Source organism: Indicator indicator, chromosome 10, assembly GCF_027791375.1.
Source record: "Indicator indicator isolate 239-I01 chromosome 10, UM_Iind_1.1, whole genome shotgun sequence".
NCBI classification, from domain to species: domain Eukaryota; kingdom Metazoa; phylum Chordata; class Aves; order Piciformes; family Indicatoridae; genus Indicator; species Indicator indicator.
In genome coordinates this window covers 28,159,343-28,181,477 of record NC_072019.1, presented here as the reverse complement: position 1 = coordinate 28,181,477, position 22,135 = coordinate 28,159,343, and the positions used below count along the sequence as shown (strand labels likewise).

Here is a 22,135-nt window from a genome sequence, read left to right as displayed (position 1 = left end):
CAGACCCCCGTTCAGTGCTCCCCCCATACCAGACCCTCGTTTAATGCCCTCCCATCGGACCCTGTTTAATGCCTACCCCACACTAGACCCTCGCGATGCCCCCCATGCCTGAACCCCCTTCGATGCCTCCCACAGCAGATCCCCCGCAATGCCCTCCATGCCTGAACCCCCTTCAGTTCCCCTCATACCGGACCCTAGCAAAGCCCCCATGCCCAAACCCCCTTCAATGTCTCCTATACCAGAGCCCCCGCAATGCCCCCCATGCCCGAACCCCCTTCAATGCCCTCCCTACCCGAACCCCCTTCGATGCCCCCCATACCGGACTCCGCCTGCAATGCCCCCCATGTCCGAACCCCCTTCGATGCCCCCATGCCCGCACCCCCTTCAATGCTCCCCATACCGGACTCCCCCTTCAATGTTCCCCATGCCCGCACCCCCTTCAATGCCCCCCACACCGGACTCCCCCTTCAATGCCCCCCATATCCGCACCCCCTTCGATGCCCCCCATACCCGAACCCCCTTCGATGCCCCCCATACCGGACTCCCCCTTCAATGTTCCCCATGCCCGCACCCCCTTCAATGCCCCCCATACCGGACTCCCCCTTCAATGTTCCCCATACCCGCACCCCCTTCGATGCCCCCCATGCCCGAACCCCCTCCGATGCCCCCCACGCCCGCCCCACCCCGCTCTCTCGCCCCTCCCCGTGCCCGCCCCGCCGCCGTTGCCGTTCCGCCCCCGCAGCCATGTCGCGGCCGGTGGCGCGCAGACGCCCGTTGGCCGGGGCCGAGGGGGAAGCCCCCGCGGGAGCCCCCGCGCCCGGCGATGCGGAGCGGGGCATGGCGGCGCCGGGCCCCAGCCCCTGGCTGCGCCTGCTGGCCGCGGCCTTCTACGGCCTCAGCTCCTTCCTCATCGTCGTCGTCAACAAGAGCGTCCTCACCACCTACGGGTACAGCCTGCGGCGGCGGGGGGAGGGCATCTGCGGGTACCCCCCTGCACCCTCTCCTTGCATGCTGGGCACCAGCGGGCATCCCTCCGCGGGCACCCCCCCAAACCACGGACCCCCGCTCTTGGGTGGTGGGCACCCCCTCTGTACCCCTCCCCCAACATAGACTCCCACCCTTGGGTGCTAGGCACCAGCAGGCGCCCCCTCTGCACATCCCTAGTTTGTTCAGCCCCCCCCCACCCTGGGATGCTGGGCTCCAGCGGGCACCCTGACCCCCATCTGTGCATCTACCCTCCCTTCCCCCACCATGGAGCCCCACCCTTGGGTGCTGGGCACTAGTGGGGACCACTGTGCATGCATCCCTGTACCCCACCATAGACCCCCAACCCATGGGTGCTGGGCAGCAGTGGGCACCCCCAAATCTGTACATGTACCCCCTTCCCCCATGATGGACCCCAGGTCTTGGGTGCCAGGGACCAGCAGGCATCTCTGCATGCACGGCCCACCTGCTCCCCCATTTATGCATGCACCCACACCCTTGGGTGCCAGGCACCTCTATACATGCTCCCCTCTCCATAGGGTCCTTTACAACCCTTGGCACCCCCTACATGCCCATTCCAGCTGTGGATCTGCTCCCCACTCCAACACCCCCCATGCACACCCCCTCTTTTTTTTCTATGGGTGCCCCCCCCCCCCCTTGTAGGGAACCCCCAGGCAGTGCCCACTCCCCTGCCCCCAGCTATGGACTCTAGTTTTGGGGCTGGGGGTTGCTGCTATTCCCCGTCCCGTGCACACAGAGTGGGGGGTGCTTGGCTCCTGGGTGCTCACCCACAACGTGGGTTCCCCCTCCTCACTGTGGGTGCCCCACAGTATAGGTGCTCCCTCCCTGACGTCTACTCTCTGTCCACAGGTTCCCCTCCTCGCTGTGTGTGGGGCTGGGTCAGGTAGGTGGGGTCCCCCTTGTCTTGTGTGTGTCCCCCACCCCTTGACCTCCCAATTTTGGGGGGTGGTCACCAGGCTGACACCCACATCCCACTCTCTTCCAGATGCTGGCAACGGTGGTGGTGCTGTGGGTGGGCAAGGTGCTGAGGGTGGTCAAGTTCCCTGACCTTGACAGGCATGTCCCACGGCGGGTAAGCTACCTCCCTGGGCACCCAGTACCCCTCCCCAGCCACCCAACCCTCTCCTTGGGCACCCACACTTCTCCCCTCACCTGGGCAGGGGTGTCTGCCCCAGCCCCTCACCCACCATGGGCACCACAGGCTCTGTTTGGCAGCGGAAGGCTCCTGCTCGCTACCCGTGGCCATGGAGCAGCTCCAAGGCTGGGCAGCTGGCACGTGTCCACTTGGGAATGTCTCCGTCATGGGGTGGGAATAATTTCATGGCCCTGAATGGAAGGAGGGTGGTCCTGGGGGTGCCGTGTGCGTGTGTCCCCCGGGTGTCTCCACTCTCTCACTCCATCTGTTGTCCCTCTTAAAATTTTCCAGACGTTTCCTCTACCTCTTCTGTATTTTGGGAACCAGATCACAGGACTCTTCAGCACAAAGAAACTGAAGTATGGATGAGTTTTCTCTGCTGGGGGGTGGACAGTGAGGGAGGGACATGGTGGGAGTCTGGTATCCATGGGGAGCTGCAGAGGCTTTGTGGGGGTGTGGGTGACCCAAGGAGGAGCCAGCTGAGGTGGTGGGGTTCCTCCTCAGCCCATGCTAAATGCAGCTGTGTGCACATTTCCCATCGCTTTCCATCATCCCCTGGCTAGGGAGGGACGTGGGGGTGGCCCTCACCCACCAGGGATGAGGGTCTGGGCTTGCTCCTGAGGTCCCCCACCTTGACATAAAGCTGACCACCCCATCCTGGCGTGGGAGTAATGCTGTTTCCGTGAGGAAGCTGGCAGCTGGCCCACAGCTTTGCTTTCTGGAGAGCTCATGCCAGGTGGGTGGCCTCAGGGAGGCATTTTGGTGGTGCCAGGCTTGGGTTGGTGACACCTTCTGAGCCTGCTGCTCCTTTTCCTCTGCAGCCTGCCCATGTTCACCGTCCTGCGGAGGTTTTCCATCCTGTTTACAATGTTTGCCGAAGGATTCTTACTCAAGTGAGTCTTCCCAGCCCCACCAGGGCACTCAGGGACAGGTCCCTCTTGGTGGTGGGAGGGGCTGGAGGTGTTGGAATGGTGTGCAGTGGGTGGGAGATCGGTGTGGTCAGGGGACTTGGCTGCAGGATGGGGTTTAGGAACAAGAGTGGGTGGAGGAAGTGGATGCAGAGCAGCGGTGTGTGGCTTGTCCAGATCTGCATATCCCAGTTCCCTGCTGCTTTTCCATGCCTGGAGGGAGCTGGGCAAGAGGAGGTGCCCCTTGGAGCCGCCAGGCAGGAGCAGGGAGGTTGGATGGGCTCTGCCTCAGCTTGCTGCAGCCTGTGCAGCACAGTGCTGGAATGCCTCTGTGGTGGGGATGGAAGGAACCTCTGGAGATCATCCAGCCCAACCCTCTTGCTAAAGCAGGGGCACCCACAGCAGCTTGCCCAGCATCACAATGCCCAGCTGGGTTTGGAAGCTCTCCAGACAAGGAGACTCCACAACCTCTCTGGACAGCCTGCTTCAGGGCTCCAGCACCCTCACAACAAAGAAGTTTCTCCTCCTATTCAGGTGGAACCTCCTGGGTTCTGCTTTGTGCCCACTGCCCTTTGTCCTGTCCCTGGGCACCACTGACAAGATTCTGGCCACATCCTCTTACCCCTCACAGGTCTTTTAGCTCTTGCTGAGCATTGCTCAGCTCCCCTCTGGGGCTGCTCTTCTGCAGGCTCACCAGCCCCAGGGCTCTCAGCCTTTCCTCCTCACAGGGATGCTCCAGGCCCCTCAGCATCTTTGTTGCCTCTGCTGGACTCTCTCCTGTAGTTCCCTGTCTCTCTTGACCTGGGGAGCCCAGAACTGGACCCAGGCCAGCAGATGTGGCCTCACCAGGGCAGAGTAGAGGGAGAGGAGGACCTTCCTTGCCCTGCTGGCCACACTCTTCTTCAGTGCCCCCCAGGACACCATTGGCCTTCTTGGCCATGAGGGTACATTGCTGGCTGCACACCCAAGTCCTTCTCCTTGGAGCTGCTTCCCAGCAGGTCCCCCCTCACCTGTACTGCTGCAGGGGGTTGTTCTCCCCAGGTGCAGGACCCTACCCTTGCCATTGCTGACCTTCACGAGGTTCCTTTCCACCCAAGTGGAAGGTTTTGTACCTGTCCACCCTTGCTTAGGGCTCTTTTCCTGGGTTCTTCCAGAGACCCCCAAACCATCTCCTGCCCTGAGCCAGCATCTCTCTCCTTGGAAGCACCTCTGTGTGGCTGGGCTGGTCCCCGTGGGACACCAAGCACCCAGTGCCCAGCTGAACCCTTTCTGCAAGGAGCAGAGTTGTAGTGCTCTCTAAAGCAGGAGGAGAAGCTTCTCCATGCCCTTCTCCAGAGTGCTTGCACTACCTCACTGAGGTTGCATGTGGCCATGATGTCCTCCTGCCTGCCTGTCTCTCTCTCTGTCTCCTCAGGAAGAAGTTTTCCTGGAGCGTTCAGATGACAGTATTTGCCATGATCATTGGCGCCTTCATAGCTGCTAGGTGAGCTCCTGCTCTGCTCTCCCCTCATCTCCCCAGGGGTCCCACTGAAGGCAATCAAGCACCATGGCACATCCCAAGAAGACAGGAGATGAAATGCTGACTTGTGGGTTGTTTTTTTTTCCACACTCAGACATCCCCTCCAGTAGGAAAAAAAAAAAGTGTTTCAGTGACCCAGATCCCAGCTCCTCCTCCCATGATTAACATTTTCTGCCGGCTCGCTGGCTGAGCAGAAGGTGGAAGGAATCTTCCTGGGTGTCATACCTCAACTCAAGGAGTGGGGTTTTTTTTCTGTTGTTCTCCACAGCTTCAGACCTTAAGGGGGGTGTTTTTTTTCCTTTGTTTCCCCTCCCCAGTGCTGACTTGGCGTTTGACCTGGAGGGATATATTTTTATCCTGATTAACGATGCCTTAACGGCTGCAAACGGTGCCTATGTGAAACAGAAGCTGGATTCAAAGGTAGGCTTTGACTTTCAGCCTTCACAGTGAACTTTGTCTGCCTGCTCCTTGCATCAGAGAGGGTGGAGGGGTGAGGCCCAGCCAAAATCTTCTGTCCTGAGGGTTTGACAATCCTACCGTGGCAGCGCTGCCAGATGGCACCAGCTGCAGCCGTGTCCCAGTGCCAGTCACTGCCACAGTCCTCTGGGAGAGCAGAGAAAGAGTTTTGATGGGTGGTGACCATAAAGCACGTTGAAAGCTCTACTCAGGTTGTAGTGAGGTGGGAATCAGTGTCTTGTCTCAAGGAACAGGCAACAGGACGAGAGGAAGCAGCCTCAAGTTGCCCCAGGGGAGGTTACGTTGGACATGAGGAACAATTTCTTCCCCAAAAGTGTTGTCAAGACCTGGCCCAGCTGCCCAGGGCAGTGATGGAGTCCCCATCCCTGGAAGGGTTTCAAGGCTGTGGAGATGTGGTGGTGAGGGCCATGGTTTAGTGGTGACCTGGCAGTGCTGGCTTCATGGTCGGACTCCATGATCTTAAAGGTCTCTTCCAACCACCACTCTGTGATTCTACCACCCCCCACCCGCCAGCTCTCTGTCTCGGAGCGTCCTGCCTCCCTCAGGCTCACCAGCCCCAGCCTTCAGCAGCCAGATGAGGCTTTTGTGTCCCTGCTTGGATCCACCTCACACCCCTAGATGTTTCTTGTCCCTAGGAGCTGGGCAAGTACGGGCTGCTGTACTACAATGCACTGTTCATGGTCCTGCCCACCTTGACCATTGCCTACTTCACCGGAGACGTGCAGAAGGTAGGATTCCAGCCCCACAACCCAGAGTCTGTGCTGGGATGAGGTCTTCTGCTCAGAATGGGTTGCTCAGAACATTTTGCTCTTTGTTACAATGAATTGTTCTGTAGCTCAGCCTGGGAGGTATCTCCAAAATGTGAAGCTATGAAGTAGCTCTGAGGAGGGAGATGAGGAGAAAGTGAGGCAAGAATCTCCTCAAGACCACGTCAGCAAGGAACTAACTCTGGGTCTTACGTTGGCCTTGAAATCCACAGAGTTGCTCCATTCAAGCATTGCTGCAAGGCTTGAGGAAAGGGGAAGTGCAGCAAGTGAAACCCAATCTCATTTATACCCCAAAGTTGAGTATTTTTAGAAGAAAAGAGTTTCTTCAAACTTATTTTTGGCCTTTCCACTCACTGAGGCAGCTGCTGAGTGGAGCTGCTCGTAGGGAAAGTGTCTCTGTGCTGCCCCATCAGGGTCTGGTTTACATGGGTGCTGTATACATGAAATGTATCCCAGAATCCCACCATGGTGGGGTTAGAAGGGACCTCTAGAGATCATCCAGTCCAACCCCCCTGCTAAAGCAGGGACACCCACAGCAGCTTGCCCAGGATCACAATGGCCACAAGGTTTGGAAGCTCTCCAGAGAAGGAGACTCCACAACCTCTCTGGGCAGCCTGCTCCTAGGCTCCAGCATCCTCACAACAAAGAGTTTCTCCTCCTGTTTAAGTGGAACCTCCTGGGTTCCAGTTTGTGCTCAGTTTGCTAGGCACCACTGAGAAGAGCCTGGCCCCATCCTCTTGCTCCCCACAGGTCCTTTAGCTCTTGCTGAGCATTGCTCAGCTCCCCTCTGGGGCTGCTCTTCTGCAGGCTCACCAGCCCCAGGGCTCTCAGCCTTTCCTCCTCACAGAGATGCTGCAGGGCCCTCAGCCTCCCCTGGACTCACTCCAGTAGTTCCCTGTCTCTCGAACTAGGGAGCCCAGACTCAGTGCTCCAGATGTGGCCTCAATGGAGCAAAGCAGAGGGGCAGGAAAACCCTTCTTGACCTGCTGGCCAGACTCTTCTGCCTGCCCTTCAAGAAACCATTTGCCTTCTTGGCCACGAGGGCACACTGCTGGGTCATGGGGACCTTGTTGTCCAACGGTGCTCTCAGGTCCTCCTCTGTGGAGCTGCTCTCCAGCAGGTCACCCCTCAGCTGTACTGCTGCAGGGGGTGCAGGACCCTCCACTTGCCATTGCTGACCTTCATGAGGTTCTACTTTACCCAACATGTCAGCAAGTATTGTCTATTGAGTATTGTAATTGTTACTCCTACCACTCACTGCTGCTGTTGCTATTCTTATTGTTTATGATGATAATTATTTATCATCACCAGCGTGACACTCACTTTCATCCCTGTGTGCACAAGTGTCCCTCTTCACAGGCAGCAAATACTGAAGGCTGGAGGTGTTGCCCATCCTTAGGTGACAACTCTTGCTGCTGGTGTCCCCACAGCCACTCCTGTCCCCTCCCATCAAGCCATGCCCAGCCCTGCTGGCTTTTTCTTCCTTAAGAAATTGATGACCTGCTGATGACCCTCACTAATCATTGACTAAGACAATGAGCTGTGATCAGTGAGGAGAGGTGGTTGGAGGGGGTGAAGGTAGCTCAGATGTTGCCCTTTCTGAAGGACATCTCCCTGAGATGCATTTAGGGACAAAGTGCTCATTTAGAAGCAGGAGCTGGTGGACAGGAGTAGAAGGTGGCTCTGTGCTGCTGTGTGCAGCCTCTGTTCAACCTCTGGAGAAACTGCTGGGTTGGTGGTTTGTGGGTTTTTTTTTTTTTTCACTCTTTTTTTTTTTTTTTTTTTTTTTTTTTTTACTTTTTCCCCCCCTGAATAAACTTCTTTCTGCTCAGCCCAGCTCCTGGCAGCCAGCAGCAGACAAAGATGAGCTGTGTTGGGGCTGCTGCCAGGAAACTCCACGTGTGCAGCCCGATGAAAAAGCCTCTTGTGAGGGACGTGCTGCTGAACGTGGCTCCTGTGGGGACAGCTTCTGGGGCTGCACTGGGGGAGGCCATGCTGGGGAGGTCACCTTGGAAAGCCTCCAACCACCCCTGGGTGTGTGGGTGGCTGCCTTAAATCTTGTAGTTCATTAACAAACACCCAAGGTAATGAGGAGAAATGATGGCTCTCAACTCAAAGAGGGAGATTTAGACCAGAGAGAAGGAGGACATTTTGCATGCTGAAGGTGGTGAGACCCTGGCCCAGGTTGTCCAGGGAGGGGGGAGATGCCCCATCCCTGAACCAGTCCTTGTATTGCAGTGAATTGCTGTGTCCTCTTCTCCCCCCACTTCTTTCTTCTTTATCTTCCCTTCCCACTTCTTTCTTCTTTCTCTTCTCCCCCCACTTCTTTCTTCCTTCTCTTCTTCCCCCACTTCTTTCTTCCTTCTCTTCTTCCCCCACTTCTTTCTTCCCTCTCTTCTCCCCCCACTTCTTTCTTCCCTCTCTTCCCTCCCCACTTCTTTCTTCCTTCTCTTCTCCCCCCACTTCTTTCTTCCCTCTCTTCTCCCCCCTGCTCAGAGCTGGGCTGTGTTTCTTGCAGGCAGTGGAGTACCAGGGCTGGACAGACCTGTTCTTCCTCGTGCAGTTCACACTGTCATGTGTGATGGGGTAAGGATCTGTGCTGCTGAGGTGGGTGCTGCCCTCCTCTGAGCACCAAAAGGTGGGTGCAGGGGAGGTGTCCTCAGCAGGACCAGAGCAGGGATCATCCCCCTGTGCTCAGCACTGGTGAGGGCACACCTTGAATCCTTGGCTTCAGTTTTGGGGGCTCACTTCAAGAAGGGCATGGAAATGCTGGAGCAGGTCCAGAGAAGGGCAGTGAAGCTGGTGAAGGGTTTGGAGAACAGGGCTGGTGAGGAGCAGCTGAGGGAACTGGGGTTGTTCAGCCTGGAGAAAAGGAGGCTGAGGGGAGACCTTCTGGCTCTCTACAACTCCCTGAAAGGAGGCTGGAACCAGGTGGGAGTTGGTCTCTTCTCCCAGGGAACAAGTGATAGAACAAGAGGAAATGGCCTCAAGTTGCCCCAGGGGAGGTTTAGGTTGGACATGAGGAACAATTTCTTCCTCAAAAGAGTTGTCAAGGCCTGGCCAAGGCTGTCAAGGGCAGTGGTGGAATCCTCATCCCTGGAGGTGTGGTGCTAAGGGCCATGCTGTAGTGGTGACCTGGCACCCTGCCACGTGGGTTAACAGCAGGACTCTGATCTTCAAGGTCTCTTCCAACCACAGCAATTGAGAGATTTTGGGGGCTGGAGCAATTCTGGGTTAAAAGCCCAATATTAAATCTTTATGCCTGGCATGGACACCACGTCTGGGAGCTGTGGCAGGTTGGGAATGATTTCCTACCCTTCTTCAGGGCAGGTTTGGCCAAGAAAGCGGTGGTGTGGGTAGACCTCTAGAGAAGAGGGTCAGGGGTGAATGGCTTTGCCTGTGGTGTGTGCTGCAGCCTGATGTCTCCTCTTCCTCTCCAGGTTTATTTTGATGTATTCCATTGTTCTTTGCACTCAGTATAATTCTGCCCTTACAACTACAATAGTTGGCTGCATTAAGGTGAGTGGTTCCTCAGCTTCCTCTCTCCATGGCTGTAGCTGTTGGTGCAGGGGACCCTTGTAGGGGCATGCTTGGCACTGTGGCTTGCACCAACTAACTCTGTACCTCCTAGATCATTCTGTAGCTGTCTGGGATGTATGGACTGGGTGCTGCTGCCTGCAAGGGTTATTCCAGCAGAAGCTGTGGACACCTTGAATCACAGAACCTCCTGGTTGGAAAAGACCTTAAAAGCATTGAGTCCAACCATAACCCAACACCTCCCCTGGACACAACTGTGAGACCATGTCCCTAAGCTCCTCATCTTAATGTCTTTTAAACACCTATGAGGAGAGGCTGAGGGAGCTGGGGGTGTTTAGCCTGGAGAAGAGGAGGCTCAGGGCAGACCTCATTGCTGTCTACAACTACCTGAGGGGAGGTTGTAGCCAGGAGGGGGTTGGTCTCTTCTCCCAGGCAACCAGCAGCAGAAGGAGGGGACACAGTCTCAAGCTGTGCCAGGGGAGGTCTAGGCTGGATGTTAGGAGGAAGTTCTTCACAGAGAGAGAGATTGCCCTTTGGGATGGGCTGCCCAGGGAGGTGGTGGAGTCACCATCCCTGGAGATGTTCAGGAGAAGCCTGGGTGAGGCACTTGGTGCCAGGGTCTGGTTGATTGGATAGGGCTGGGTGCTAGGTTGGACTGGGTGATCTTGGAGGTCTCTCCCAACCTGGGTGGTTCTATGATTCTATCATCTCCAGGGATGGTGTCTCCACCAACAGCCTCCCAGCACCCCCTTCATGCTGCTCCAGCACCTTGTTGCCCAAGCTCTGTTGTTGTGTCTGCTCTACATAAGCATGAGCTGGGCAGGACAGAAGCTCTGAGGCTTCAGCTGTGTGCTGCATGGAGGGGAGGACAATCCCAGTGGCACTATTGGTTATTGATTATAGGGTTGTTTGTTGCTGTTTGGAGTTGAGAGATGCTCTGTGCATGTTGGCATGGCATGACCTGGTCTAGTTGGAGGTGTCCCTGCTCACTGCAGGGGGGTTGGACAAGAGGACCTTTGAGGCTCCTTTCCAACCTGATGCAGTCTGTGGTTCTGTGACTGCAGGGCTGATGTCCTGCAGACCACCCAGAAGGAGCCCCAAGGCTCTAGAGTGGTCAGCATGGAACAGGCTGCCCAGGGAGGTGGTGGAGTCCCCATCCCTGGAGGTGTTCAAGAAACCTGTGGAGATGTCACTCTGGGACATGGTTTGATGGCCATGGTGGTGTTGGGTTGAAGGTTGGATTCAATGCCCTTGGAGGTCTTTCCCAACCAAACCAATTCTATGATCCTATGAAGTGGCACTGACAGTTCAGGACCATCTCCTTCCCACCCAAACCTCATTTCTCTTCCTGGAGAGCTTGCAAGGGATTCATCCTGCAGAGCAGGGATGCTGGAGCTGGCTGCTGCTGCCCATGGTGAAGGAATCCCCTGGCTGGGGATCATACCTGTGGCTGGAGGGTCTGGGACCTGTTTGGCAGCACTTGTATGAAGCTAGGTTACCTCAGCTCAACAACCCCACTGCAAAAATAGGTGCTCCTGAGTGTTACTCTGGGCCTTAGTGGCCAAGGCTCATCTGGAGCTGAGGGAGCAACCAAAGCCTCATCCAGGAGCATTTCTCAGCACCTCTAGAACTGCCCATTTTGAGGCCAGTATTGCCCTCACCTCCCAGTTTCACACTGTCTGCAGCTGAGGTTCCCCATTTCCATGTTGTTAATGTTAGCACTTCTCTAGAGCTGTGTTAGATCCTTGTGCTCCTCAACTCTTCTTCCTTTGCAGAATATTTTAATAACCTATATTGGGATGTTTTTTGGAGGAGACTATATTTTTACATGGACAAACTTCATTGGTCTGAATATCAGGTAAGAAGGTTGAGTCTTGGCAGTTCTGATTTGACTTAGAAGTCAAAGTTGCTGTGAAACTGAACTGCTTTGCTTGGTTCTTTCACAAATGCCTCATGGAGTTGTCATTTGTGCCTCAGCAGAAGGGCTGGGGTGGTGCTGAGCCACCCCTTGTAGCTCAGGATGAGCAGCTTGAGCACATGCTTGGGTTGTTTGAAAGCCAGGAGAGCTCAGGAATGCATTCGAGAAGCAAACTGGAGTTGTTCTCAGAGTTTGGTATCCAAATTCTGTCATAGAATGATTTGGGTGGGAAGGGACCTTCAAGATCATCTGGTTTCAACCTCTCTGCCATGGACAGGGACACCTTTCACCACACCAGGTAGCTCAAAGCTTAACCTGAGCTACAATTCAGGTAGCAAAAGAATTGAGGGTTGGGGCTGTTTCAGCTGCTGTTGTAGCAGAGCTTTCAGAAAAGTCTTTCTGCTCTGGGCTGTCTTTGTACTGGAAAAAGTCTTTTTATTCTTCTCCTGGCCTTCAGCAAGATCCCTCCAGTGATGGAGCAGGTCCAGCACTAGCCTAAGCAAGACAAATTAATCAAATCACCTTATTTTTAGGAGGAAAACAGAGAATTTTCTTGCTGTTTGATGCTTGCAGCAGATGGTTGACCCTTGGCACACTCCTGATGGTCACTTTTTGGCAGCTGGTGTTTGTGGCTGCCCAGGGCAGGTCTCTATAACTCATAAAGGTGCTCGTGGAAAAGGCAACTTCAGCTGGTGTAAAATCCAGCAGGTGGAGGGGGAGGATTCTGCCCCTCTGCTGTGCTCTGCTGAGACCCCACCTGCAGTGCTGGGGCAGCTCTGGAGTCCTCAGCACAGCAGACATGGAGCTGTTGGAGTGGGGCCAGAGGAGGCCACAGCAATGCTGGGAGGGCTGGAAGCCCTCTGCTGGGAGGTCATGCTGAGAGAGTTTGGGTTGTTCAGCCTGGAGAAGAGAAGGCTCCAGGGAGACCTTATTGCAGCCTGCCAGTATCTGAAGGGGCTACAGAAAAGCTGGAGAGGACCTGTGGTGCTAAGACAAGGGGCAGTGGTTGGGAACTACAGCAGGGGAGATTTAGATTGGACATTAAGAAGAGGCTCTGGCCAGCCTCATCTAGTGTGAGGTGTCCCTGCCCATGGCTGGGGGGTTGGAACTGGCTGATCCTTGTGGTCCCTTCCAACCCTGACTGATTCTAGGATTCTCTGATTCTAAGTTCTTTGCTATGAGGCTGGTGAGCCACTGGCACAGGTTGCCCAGGGAGGTGTGGATGCCCCTTCCCTGGAGGTGTTCAAGGCCAGGCTGGATGAGGCCCTGGGCAGCTTGGGCTAGTGGAAGGTGTCCCTGGCCATGGCAGAGGGGTTGGAACTGGATGATCTTGAAGGTCCCTTCCAACCCAACCCATTTTGTGATTCTGTGATCCTCTTGGGGTTTACTGCTGGAAATTTATGTCATGGAGTATGGGAAGAACTGGGAACTTGTGTAGCCCTGAGCTGAGCTGTGCCAGCCTCATGCCCACCTCTCTTTTACAGTATTGCTGGGAGCCTGGTGTACTCCTACATCACCTTCACAGAGGAGCAACTGAACAAACAGTCTGAGGCTGGCATCAAGATGGATATTAAAGGCAAGAGCTCGGTGTGACCACAGAGGAGCCCTTTGGTTTTGGCTGCTTTGTTTGGAAGCAGCCCATTTCTGGTCAGCTGATCCACAGGCAGAATGTGGAGAAGAATCAGAGGTGTCCTGCCATGGGGTGCTGGTGATGCTCTTGATTTGCACACTCTTGATTGCTGCCTTGACAGATGATTGGGACAGTGACTTACTGCAGGGTGAAGAAGGCACCTTAATTAGGTCTGATCATGAAGAATTAAGGGATTTCTAATCATGCTGAGCTTTGGCCACCAGAGGTGTCCATGTTGGAATGGTGGAGGGCTGCGGAGGCTCCAAGCCTGGAGGTGTTGGATGGGACTTGGAGCAACCTGGTCTAGTTAGAAGGTGTTGGCATGGGGTTGGAATGAGATGATCTTTAAGGTCTCTTCCAACCCAGCTCAGTCTGTGATGATTCTGTGATTCTGGCTGTGCCATCCTTGGCTGCATCTCATCTTGGTGCAGCCATGGATGGGGGGTGGGGCTGGCTCTGCTCCATGTGTCCCCCAGCCTGGTCCCTTCAGCACAGGAAGGTGAGACCAAGGTGCTGCCCAAGGGGCATGGAGCAGGGCAGGGGTAGCTGGAGCAGGGCAGGGGTGGCTGGAGCAGGGCAGGGGTGGCTGCAGCATTGCAGCTCAGGCCTGGTGAGTGCTGCAGAGCCACTTCTGCCAGGTTGGACTGGATCTTGGACGTCTCCTCCAACTGAAACAATTCTGCTTTGGGCCAAAACCTTGTTGAATGCACAATGCTCTCAGAACTTCAATTCTTAGTTGTTTTGGGGGTTCTCTCTGTTCTGCTAACCTACTTTTCCAGCTGGCTTTACCCTGCTAAGAGCCCTGTAAACATTCCTCCCTCTTCCCAACCTGAGGTTGCTTTTACAAGGCTCAGGGATGTTCCCACCATGAAGGTTCTACCTGCCACTGGTGAGTTTGGCAGGGTCACAGCCTCTCAGAAGAAACCTTTGGGTCTGAGAATGCTGTTGGCTGTGCTGGGGCTGGCCCTAGGCAGGGACTCTTTGGGGCCAACAGGGAGCAGTGTGGGGTTTGCAGGGAGCTGATGTTGTTCCACCTCCTTCCTCAGCTGCCACACCTGCCCCTCCAGCCCCTTTCCCACTCCTCCTGGGAACTTGAATTCCTTCAACCAAGCCAGATCATGCTTCTGGATGTCCTAAGTCTTCTTCAGAAAATGGCATTTTTTTAAACTACTTTGGGCAGTGTTAAGTGATTTTTATTTTTTTTTTAAAACTTGTTTTACACAGCACTCCTTCCTAGCTGTCTCCTTTTGGGTTAAAAAGAATTGTTTCTAAGTTTGGGTTGAAAAAAAAAATCCACAATATTTGGTAAAACTAATTTTTATGAGGGGGTTTTGTACACTTTTGGTAACCAGGAAAACCAGCTTCTCTAGACAGCCACCTGGGCTAGCAGGAGCTCTCCCTGCCAATGACAAGGGCTTGGAACTAGATGATCTTGAAGGTCCTTTCCAACCCAAACCAGTCCATGTTTCTGGAAGACGTTTTGCTCCCAGTGGAGCTGCTGCTTGGAGAAGCTGCATTTAGTGGGGAGCTTCACATGTGATGTTTTTCTGTGTGATTGATGGAGAATTTCTGTAATGGTTCTGGTAAAGAGTGTGGAGCAAATCTGCCAGCCCCTGCTCCAAAAATTCCATCCCTGGAGACATTCAGGCCAAGTGTGCTGGAGCTGGAGGGCTCTCCTTGCTGGAGTTGGGGTTCTCCTTGCTGGAGTTGGGGTTCTCCTTGCTGGAGTTGGGGTTCTCCCTGCTGGAGCTGGGGTTCTTCCCTCCCATGTCACTCCTTTTTAGGGGCAGTGGGATGCTGGAGAGGATTGGTGTGCCTCTTGCAGCACCCAGGGTTGAGTTGGTGGCTCCTGGAGCAGCCCTTATGTGGGGCTCCCCTCTCCAAGTGCAGAACTGGAGAAAAATTATTCCCTGCTCCTTTCCAGCTTCCGAAATTTCAGTCCAGCCTCACTCAGCAACCACTAGCAGAGCTTCTTCTGCCAGATGCAGTGCAGAGGACCCAGAGCTACTCCCACCTCAGCTCTAGCTTAAGTTACAGGTCTCAGCACTGGTTCCCAGCAACTGGGTTGTACTGGAGCTGGCAGATTCCACCCCTACCCCTACCCCAGGCTCCCACCACCCCTTCCATGCCTGTTGTCACCACCCCACTCCCTGTCCCTCAGCCAGGCTCCTGCCACCAGAGTGTTTGTGAAGTGCTTTGTGTTTGCAGTCAGGGTGGTGCCTCCTTGTCAAAAGTTTGGTCTCTTTTTGGTTCTTTTTCTGAATCTGCTGGTTAGATTTGTACATTTTGGGGGCTTTTGGGTTTTTTTGGTCCAAACAGTGAAGTATTTTTAAAGCTGGTTTGTAACTTGGCCCAGCACAGGGCTGGGGTCTAGATGGGTGGTGTGTAGACACTGGGACAGCCAAGAGAGCTCTTACTTCAGTATTTTTTTATGCTATTAACCAACTAAAATATTTTCTATGTAGAATCTATTTACAAAAAACAAAAACAAAAAAACAAACACACACACACACAAAAAGAGCATTTTAGTGACTAAAGGGGTTGACTTTTTCTATGTGAATGTATGGCAGGCTTTGGATGGCAGCCAGTGCTGACAGCAAGAAGAATTTGATGTGCCTATGATGTATTTTTCTACTGGCTTCAAATAAACCAATGAGCTTCCCTCCTCCTGCCTCATCTGTTCTCACCTCTGCCTGGGAGCTCCTAGCTCCTGCCCCTCCAGACCCCAGAGCCACAAGAAAAGCCTGGAGCTGATGAAGCTGCTGAGTTGGAGCATGGCTGGTGTCCCTTCTTGTGGCTTCAGTACAAGAAGGACAGTGAGGTGCTGGCTCAGCACTGGGGCTGCTTCTCTTTAATAGTTCTATTAATGAAGGGTGGAGGCACCCTCAGTCAGTTTGCAGATGACACAAAGCTGGGAGCCAGTGTTGAGCTGCTGCAGGGTAGGTAGAGCTTCTACAGAGCCTGGGCAGCTTGGATCCATGGGCTGAGGCCAGTGGGATGAGGTTCAACAAGGCCAAGCGTTGGGTCCTAAGAAACCCATGAAGGCTCCAGGCTTGGGGCAGAATGGGTGGGAACTGCCCAGCAGAGAAAGAGATGGGGGTGGTGTTTGACAGTGGATGAAGATCAACCAGGGTGGGGCCAAGTGGGGGTTGGTTTCTCCTCCCAAGGAACAAGTGACAGGACAAGAGGAAATGGCCTCAAGTTGCCCAAGGGGAGGTTTAGGTTGGACATGAGGAACAATTTCTTCTTCAAAAGTGTTGTCAAGGCCTGGCCCAGGCTGCCCAGGGCAGTGGTGGAGTCCCCATCCCTGGAGGGGTTTCAAAGTCTTGTAAGATGTGGTGCTGAGGGCTATGGTTTAGTGGTGACCCGGCAGTGCTGGGGTAAGGGTTGGAGTCAATTATCTTGAAGGTCTTTTACAACCAAAACAATTCCATGATGCTGGATGGTCTCTGGGATGTGTGGAGGAAGAAGGGGGGGTGAGAGGTGTCTCTTGAGTTTTCAGTTTGAATTAATCTTTGAAGATGGAAAAAATAGCTAATGGTGAGCTGGGGGGACCCCAACCAAAGCAACCCAAACTACCTTGTGCCTTGCTGAAACCTCAATCCCTTTCCTTCTCCCTGAGGTGCTTTATGGGGCTGGAGCACTCCACAAGGTCTTCAGTGGTCCCTGCTGGTGCTCTAACCATGGGACCAGAGCAGGATCTTCTGCTCCCAGCAGTCCCTGGTCAGCACTAGGGTTTGTGCTGGAGCAGGACCCTGCTGCACCTCCTGCCTGAGGCTTTCTGCTGGGACTTAGCCTTTGGTTTAGAAAGACCTTCAACAGACCTGTTGGAGTGGGACCAGAGGAGCCCACAGCAATGCTGGGAGGGCTGGAAGCCCTCTGCTGTGAGGCCAGGGTGAGAGTTGGGGTTATTCAGCCAGGAGGAGAGGAGAAGGTTCCATGGGGTCCCCCTGGTGCTTAAAGGGACTGATCAGAAAGCTGGGGAGACTTTTGAGCAGGGCCTGTTGTGACAGGACAAGGGGTGGTGGCTTGAACTCACAAGAGAGAGACGCAACTGGAGAGAAGGGAGACACGGTTGACACTGAGGGTGGTGAGAGCCTGGCGCCTGCCCACAGAGGGGTCAGGTTGGTTGGGGCTCTGAGCAGGCTGCCTTAGTTGGGGGGGTGGGGGGGTGGTTTGGACTGGATGGACCTTTAAAGATCCCTTCCCTGATGAATTAACCAGCAAGTTGTAACCCATGGCAAACCTACCACCACCCTCCTCCCCTCCTCCTGGCTGCCCCAAACTCAATTTTTTCTTTTTGACTCCTTTCCCCCCCCCTCCCCCCCATTTTGAACAAAGAAAACTCAGGAATGGTTTTTCTGCAGCCAGAAATGTTTACAAAAATATTTTAATAAGCTTTTTTTTTCAGCATTGCAGATGGGGAAGGGGTGGGTGGAGGGATAAGAGACAGGAGTTACTAACAGTGCAAAATTACTATGTGTGGAAAAAAAGGTATAAAACTAATCTGTACATTTTCTGTGTGGTTAGGGGTTTGGGTTTTTATTCTGCATCCTCAGATTTAACCCTTTAGAACGCCCAAGGCTGAGTTCCTCTGGGGAACTGGATTCTCTGTTCTGAAGTCTTCAAGCACTTCATGAATCCAGAACCCCACACCAGGACCGGGCTTGGAAATAAAAATAAAAACCAAAACCAAAACAAAAAACACAGAACACACCCAAGTGTCAATGTGTGAGTTGTGATCTCAGCACAGGGTGGAAACAGCTTCAAACCTGTGCTGGAAGCTTTGAAAACGACAGCAAAGTTACTCTTAAGTTGTAGGATTTTAAAATAGCTTTAGTAGTGCAATGACTTCTCAAGTGATAGTGGAAGAACATGACCCCAACGTATTGTGTGAAACAGCACAAAAACTAAATGGGAATTCAATAAATTTTGAAGGTCTAGCTGAGGGTTAAGTAGTTGTTGGGTTATGGAATGTCAAGGTCTCTTCTGTGTGCCACTAGGAAAAAAGGAAAAGCTAAAAATCAAACCCGAAGCAACGTTCCTGAAGAGTTACACAGTGCTGAATTCCACACATGAGTCTGAGACAACTCACTTACAAAGGGTACTGTAAGGTTTGGGGAACTATTTTCAACCTCCAAAAATAAAGCAAAGCATCAAAATCAAGTTGGAAGTAGGACTCCAGTGGGTAAAGACCCTTAGATACTCAGCCTGGAACCATGGCAGGACCATCAGCTGTGGTCATTTGGGTTTTGTTACTAAACACCAGCTTGCCAAATTAACAGCAACTTCTTACTAAATCAATTGATTAATGCAGGTGGTACATGTACAGCAATCAGCTCCTACCCATCAGCTGGACCAGCAGGAGGGATCACTCACAGCATTCATCCATTCATAGAATCACAGAATGGTTTGGGTTGGAAGGGACCTTCAAGATCAGCCTAGGTCCAACCCCCCTGCCATGGGCAGGGACACCTCCCACCAGCCCAGGTTGCTCAAGGCCTCATCCAACCTGGCCTTGAACACCTCCAGGGAGGGGACATCCACATCCTCCCTGGGCAACCTGTTCCAGCATCTCACCACCCTCACTGGAAAGAATTTCTTCATTCCTAGGAAGAGAAGGTCAAGAGACTCCAGTGACTCCTCATGGGAAGGGAGCCAGGCTGGAGCCAGAATATTTGGCTTGCTGGTTGGACTTGATCTCAAAAGTTTTCTCCAACCAAAACAATTCCATGATTCTATGATCCAAAGGCCAAGTACAGGTAGTTGAAAATAATAAAACCAAATCCTTGAGCAGCTGATTGGCTGGTTTAGGTGGAGACATGAATTTCAAAGCACAGGCTGAAATTTGAAACTAGAATTGTCAAAACTCATAAACTTTTAAGTCAAAATGATCCACCAGAGATTTAGCAGCCCTCCTGTGAGGCACAGCGTGAGGAGTTATGGTGAGAAATTACACAAATGAACCATTTCTTACCTATTTTTCATCTAAGTAGAAGGTTAGTTGTGACTTAAAACACTACTGTTAAAAAGCTATTTCATGGATGAAAAGCTCTGCTTCAACTTCCAGATGATGCTGGTGGGATGGTGAGCATCAGCCCTTCACACTTCTTGATAAAGAATTTGCATTTCCTGCACTTCTCATCTTACAAACTTCACTTGGACACATGGACCTCGAGCTACTGAAGCTGTAGGTATCTGAATCTGCTGTGCCAAGCCTGGGTGATGGTTCTGCTCCCACTGAAATAACTCAGCCATGTAAGCTCCACTAGTTCCAGACATCCTCCGCTAGCTCCAGACATCCTCCGCTAGCTCCAGACATCCTCCGCTAGCTTCCAGACATCCTCCGCTAGCTTCCAGACATCCTCCGCTAGCTTCCAGACATCCTCCGCTAGTTCCAGACATCCTCCGCTAGTTCCAGACATCCTCCGCTAGTTCCAGACATCCTCCGCTGCTTCCAGACATCCTCCGCTAGTTCCAGACATCCTCCGCTAGTTCCAGACATCCTCCGCTAGCTTCCAGACATCCTCCGCTAGTTCCAGACATCCTCCGCTAGCTTCCAGACATCCTCCGCTAGTTCCAGACATCCTCCGCTAGCTTCCAGACATCCTCCGCTAGCTTCCAGACATCCTCCGCTAGTTCCAGACATCCTCCGCTAGTTCCAGACATCCTCCGCTAGCTTCCAGACATCCTCCGCTAGTTCCAGACATCCTCCGCTAGCTTCCAGACATCCTCCGCTAGCTTCCAGACATCCTCTGCTAGTTCCAGACATCCTCCGCTAGTTCCAGACATCCTCCGCTAGCTTCCAGACATCCTCCGCTAGTTCCAGACATCCTCCGCTAGCTTCCAGACATCCTCCGCTAGTTCCAGACATCCTCCGCTAGCTTCCAGACATCCTCCGCTAGTTCCAGACATCCTCCGCTAGTTCCAGACATCCTCCGCTAGTTCCAGACATCCTCCGCTAGCTTCCAGACATCCTCCGCTAGTTCCAGACATCCTCCGCTAGCTTCCAGACATCCTCCGCTAGTTCCAGACATCCTCCGCTAGCTTCCAGACATCCTCCGCTAGTTCCAGACATCCTCCGCTAGCTTCCAGACATCCTCCGCTAGCTTCCAGACATCCTCTGCTAGTTCCAGACATCCTCCGCTAGCTTCCAGACATCCTCCGCTAGCTTCCAGACATCCTCTGCTAGTTCCAGACATCCTCCGCTAGCTTCCAGACATCCTCCGCTAGCTTCCAGACATCCTCCGCTAGCTCCAGACATCCTCCGCTAGCTCCAGACATCCTCCGCTAGCTTCCAGACATCCTCCGCTAGTTCCAGACATCCTCCGCTAGCTTCCAGACATCCTCCGCTAGTTCCAGACATCCTCCGCTAGCTTCCAGACATCCTCCGCTAGCTTCCAGACATCCTCCGCTAGCTTCCAGACATCCTCCGCTAGTTCCAGACATCCTCCGCTAGCTTCCAGACATCCTCTGCTAGTTCCAGACATACTCTGCTAGCTTCCAGACATCCTCCGCTAGTTCCAGACATCCTCCGCTAGTTCCAGACATCCTCCGCTAGCTTCCAGACATCCTCTGCTAGCTTCCAGACATCCTCCACTAGTTCCAGACATACTCTGCTAGCTTCCAGACATCTTCCACTACTTTCCAGACATTCCCACTAGTTTCTAGACACTCTCCACTAGTTCCTAGACACTCTCCACTAGTTCCCAGGTATTTTCCATTCGTTTCCAGACATCATCTGCTATTTTCCAGACTATTTTCTGTTAGTTTTCAGACGTCCTTTACTAGCTTCCAGATATCCTCCACTGGTTTCCAGACATCTTTCACTAGTTTCCAGACAGCCTCCACTCATTTCCAGATATTTCCACCAGTTTCCAAACATCCTCTTCTATTTTCCAGGCATTTTCCACTGTTTCTAGCCATCCTCCAGTAGTTTCCAGACATCTTCCACTAGTTCCAGAATCCTTCACTAGTTTCCAAACATCCTCTGCTATTTTCCAGGCATTTTCCACTGTTTCTAGCCATCCTCCTCCAGTTGCCAGACATCTTCCACTAGTTTTCAAACATCCTCTGCTAGTTTCTAGACATCCTCTGCTATTTTCCAGACATCCTCCACTAGTTTCCAGAAGCCTCCACTGGTTTCCATACAACCTTCCCTAGTTTCCAGCCATTCAAGCTCAGGCACCAGGTGCCCAGCTGCTACAAGCCAGCCTCACCTGCCCTCTTTCCCTGCCCTTGGTGAAATGTAGGAGATGACAGAGTGACAATGACTCAAGTGGCTGATCCACCACCTTAATCTTTAGTAAAAAAAGAAAAAAAAACCCAACAAACACTTAAAAAGATGTGGGCTGAGGTGAAATTTTTCTGATCTCAACCTACAAATGAGCCTAACAAAAGCAAGGAGAGAAAATAAAACTGTGCAAGGCAAGCGAGGTGCTTAACTTAATTCTTCTTTGTTTAGCATCACTATTTGCCATAAAGGTAGAGAAAAAGGAAAACAATAAATCACCTTTTCAAAAGCAAAATGACTTTCTAACCATTCCTGATGCTAACTGTTGACTGCAGAGAAGAAAAGAAGATGTTGGTGACTAATAGGCAGTTTTTAAGTCAATTGGTTTGGTTTGAGGGGTTAGAGGGGAGTGGAGGTTTGGTTGTTTGGTGATTTTTTTTTTTGTGGTTTGTTTTTTTTTTTTTTTTCCTTAGAAAAGACTTCAGCAAAATAAAATGAAGCTGACATTAAACTCCAGATATCAATTCTCTCATAAGAAAGTTTACCAACTGTACAAGTTAAGAAAATGATACAAGCTTTTTTGTTTGGTTGGTTGTTGTTTGTTTTAAGAAAGGACAAGTTCAGTTTCAAGACAATTTTGAAGTTAAAAAAAAAAAAAAGGAAAAAAAGGAAGAAGGAAAAAAAAAAAATCTTTCAAAGGCTTACAAAGAAATCTGGAAAAATACAGAATGTATTTCTTTAGCCCAGATAAAGAATATGGAAAAAAAGACATCATTGATGTCAACAATTTTACATAGACAAACCTGACCTGGTTTATTTAGTTACCATTTTTTTTTGTTTTAAACTTCTATATATATATATATAAAAAAATAGTTGTGCTCTTAACTTTCAGGATTCAGAGGGGTTCCTTAGTACTAATACGGGGGTGGGGGGAGGTGACACTTTCTCCTCTCACTCTGCCTGCTCTGATGGGGGTGTCCTAGCATCCTGCGTTTTGCTTTCTCCC

General features: G+C 52.5%; 1 protein-coding gene across 1 annotated transcript; it reads left to right on the top strand.

Annotated features, from left to right (window-relative positions):
* Positions 1–744: 744 nt before the first annotated feature.
* SLC35D1 (solute carrier family 35 member D1) lies at positions 745–12,862 on the top strand. Its single transcript, XM_054384321.1, has 12 exons — positions 745–947; positions 1,855–1,888; positions 1,991–2,077; positions 2,432–2,499; positions 2,962–3,033; positions 4,463–4,531; positions 4,885–4,987; positions 5,680–5,772; positions 8,330–8,397; positions 9,252–9,330; positions 11,124–11,206; positions 12,751–12,862. The coding sequence occupies exons 1-12, from the start codon at positions 745–747 to the stop codon at positions 12,857–12,859; spliced, it is 1,068 nt and encodes a 355-aa protein (XP_054240296.1). The 3' UTR covers positions 12,860–12,862.
* The last annotated feature ends 9,273 nt before the right edge of the window (positions 12,863–22,135 follow it).

Coding starts and splice junctions, on each gene's coding strand:
- SLC35D1 (XM_054384321.1), top strand. CDS start 745: ATGTCGCGGCCGGTGGCGCGCAGACGCCCGTTGGCCGGGGCCGAGGGG. Junction 1,889..1,990: donor TGTGTGTGGGGCTGGGTCAG/GTAGGTGGGGTC, acceptor ACTCTCTTCCAG/ATGCTGGCAACGGTGGTGGT. Junction 8,398..9,251: donor ACACTGTCATGTGTGATGGG/GTAAGGATCTGT, acceptor CTTCCTCTCCAG/GTTTATTTTGATGTATTCCA.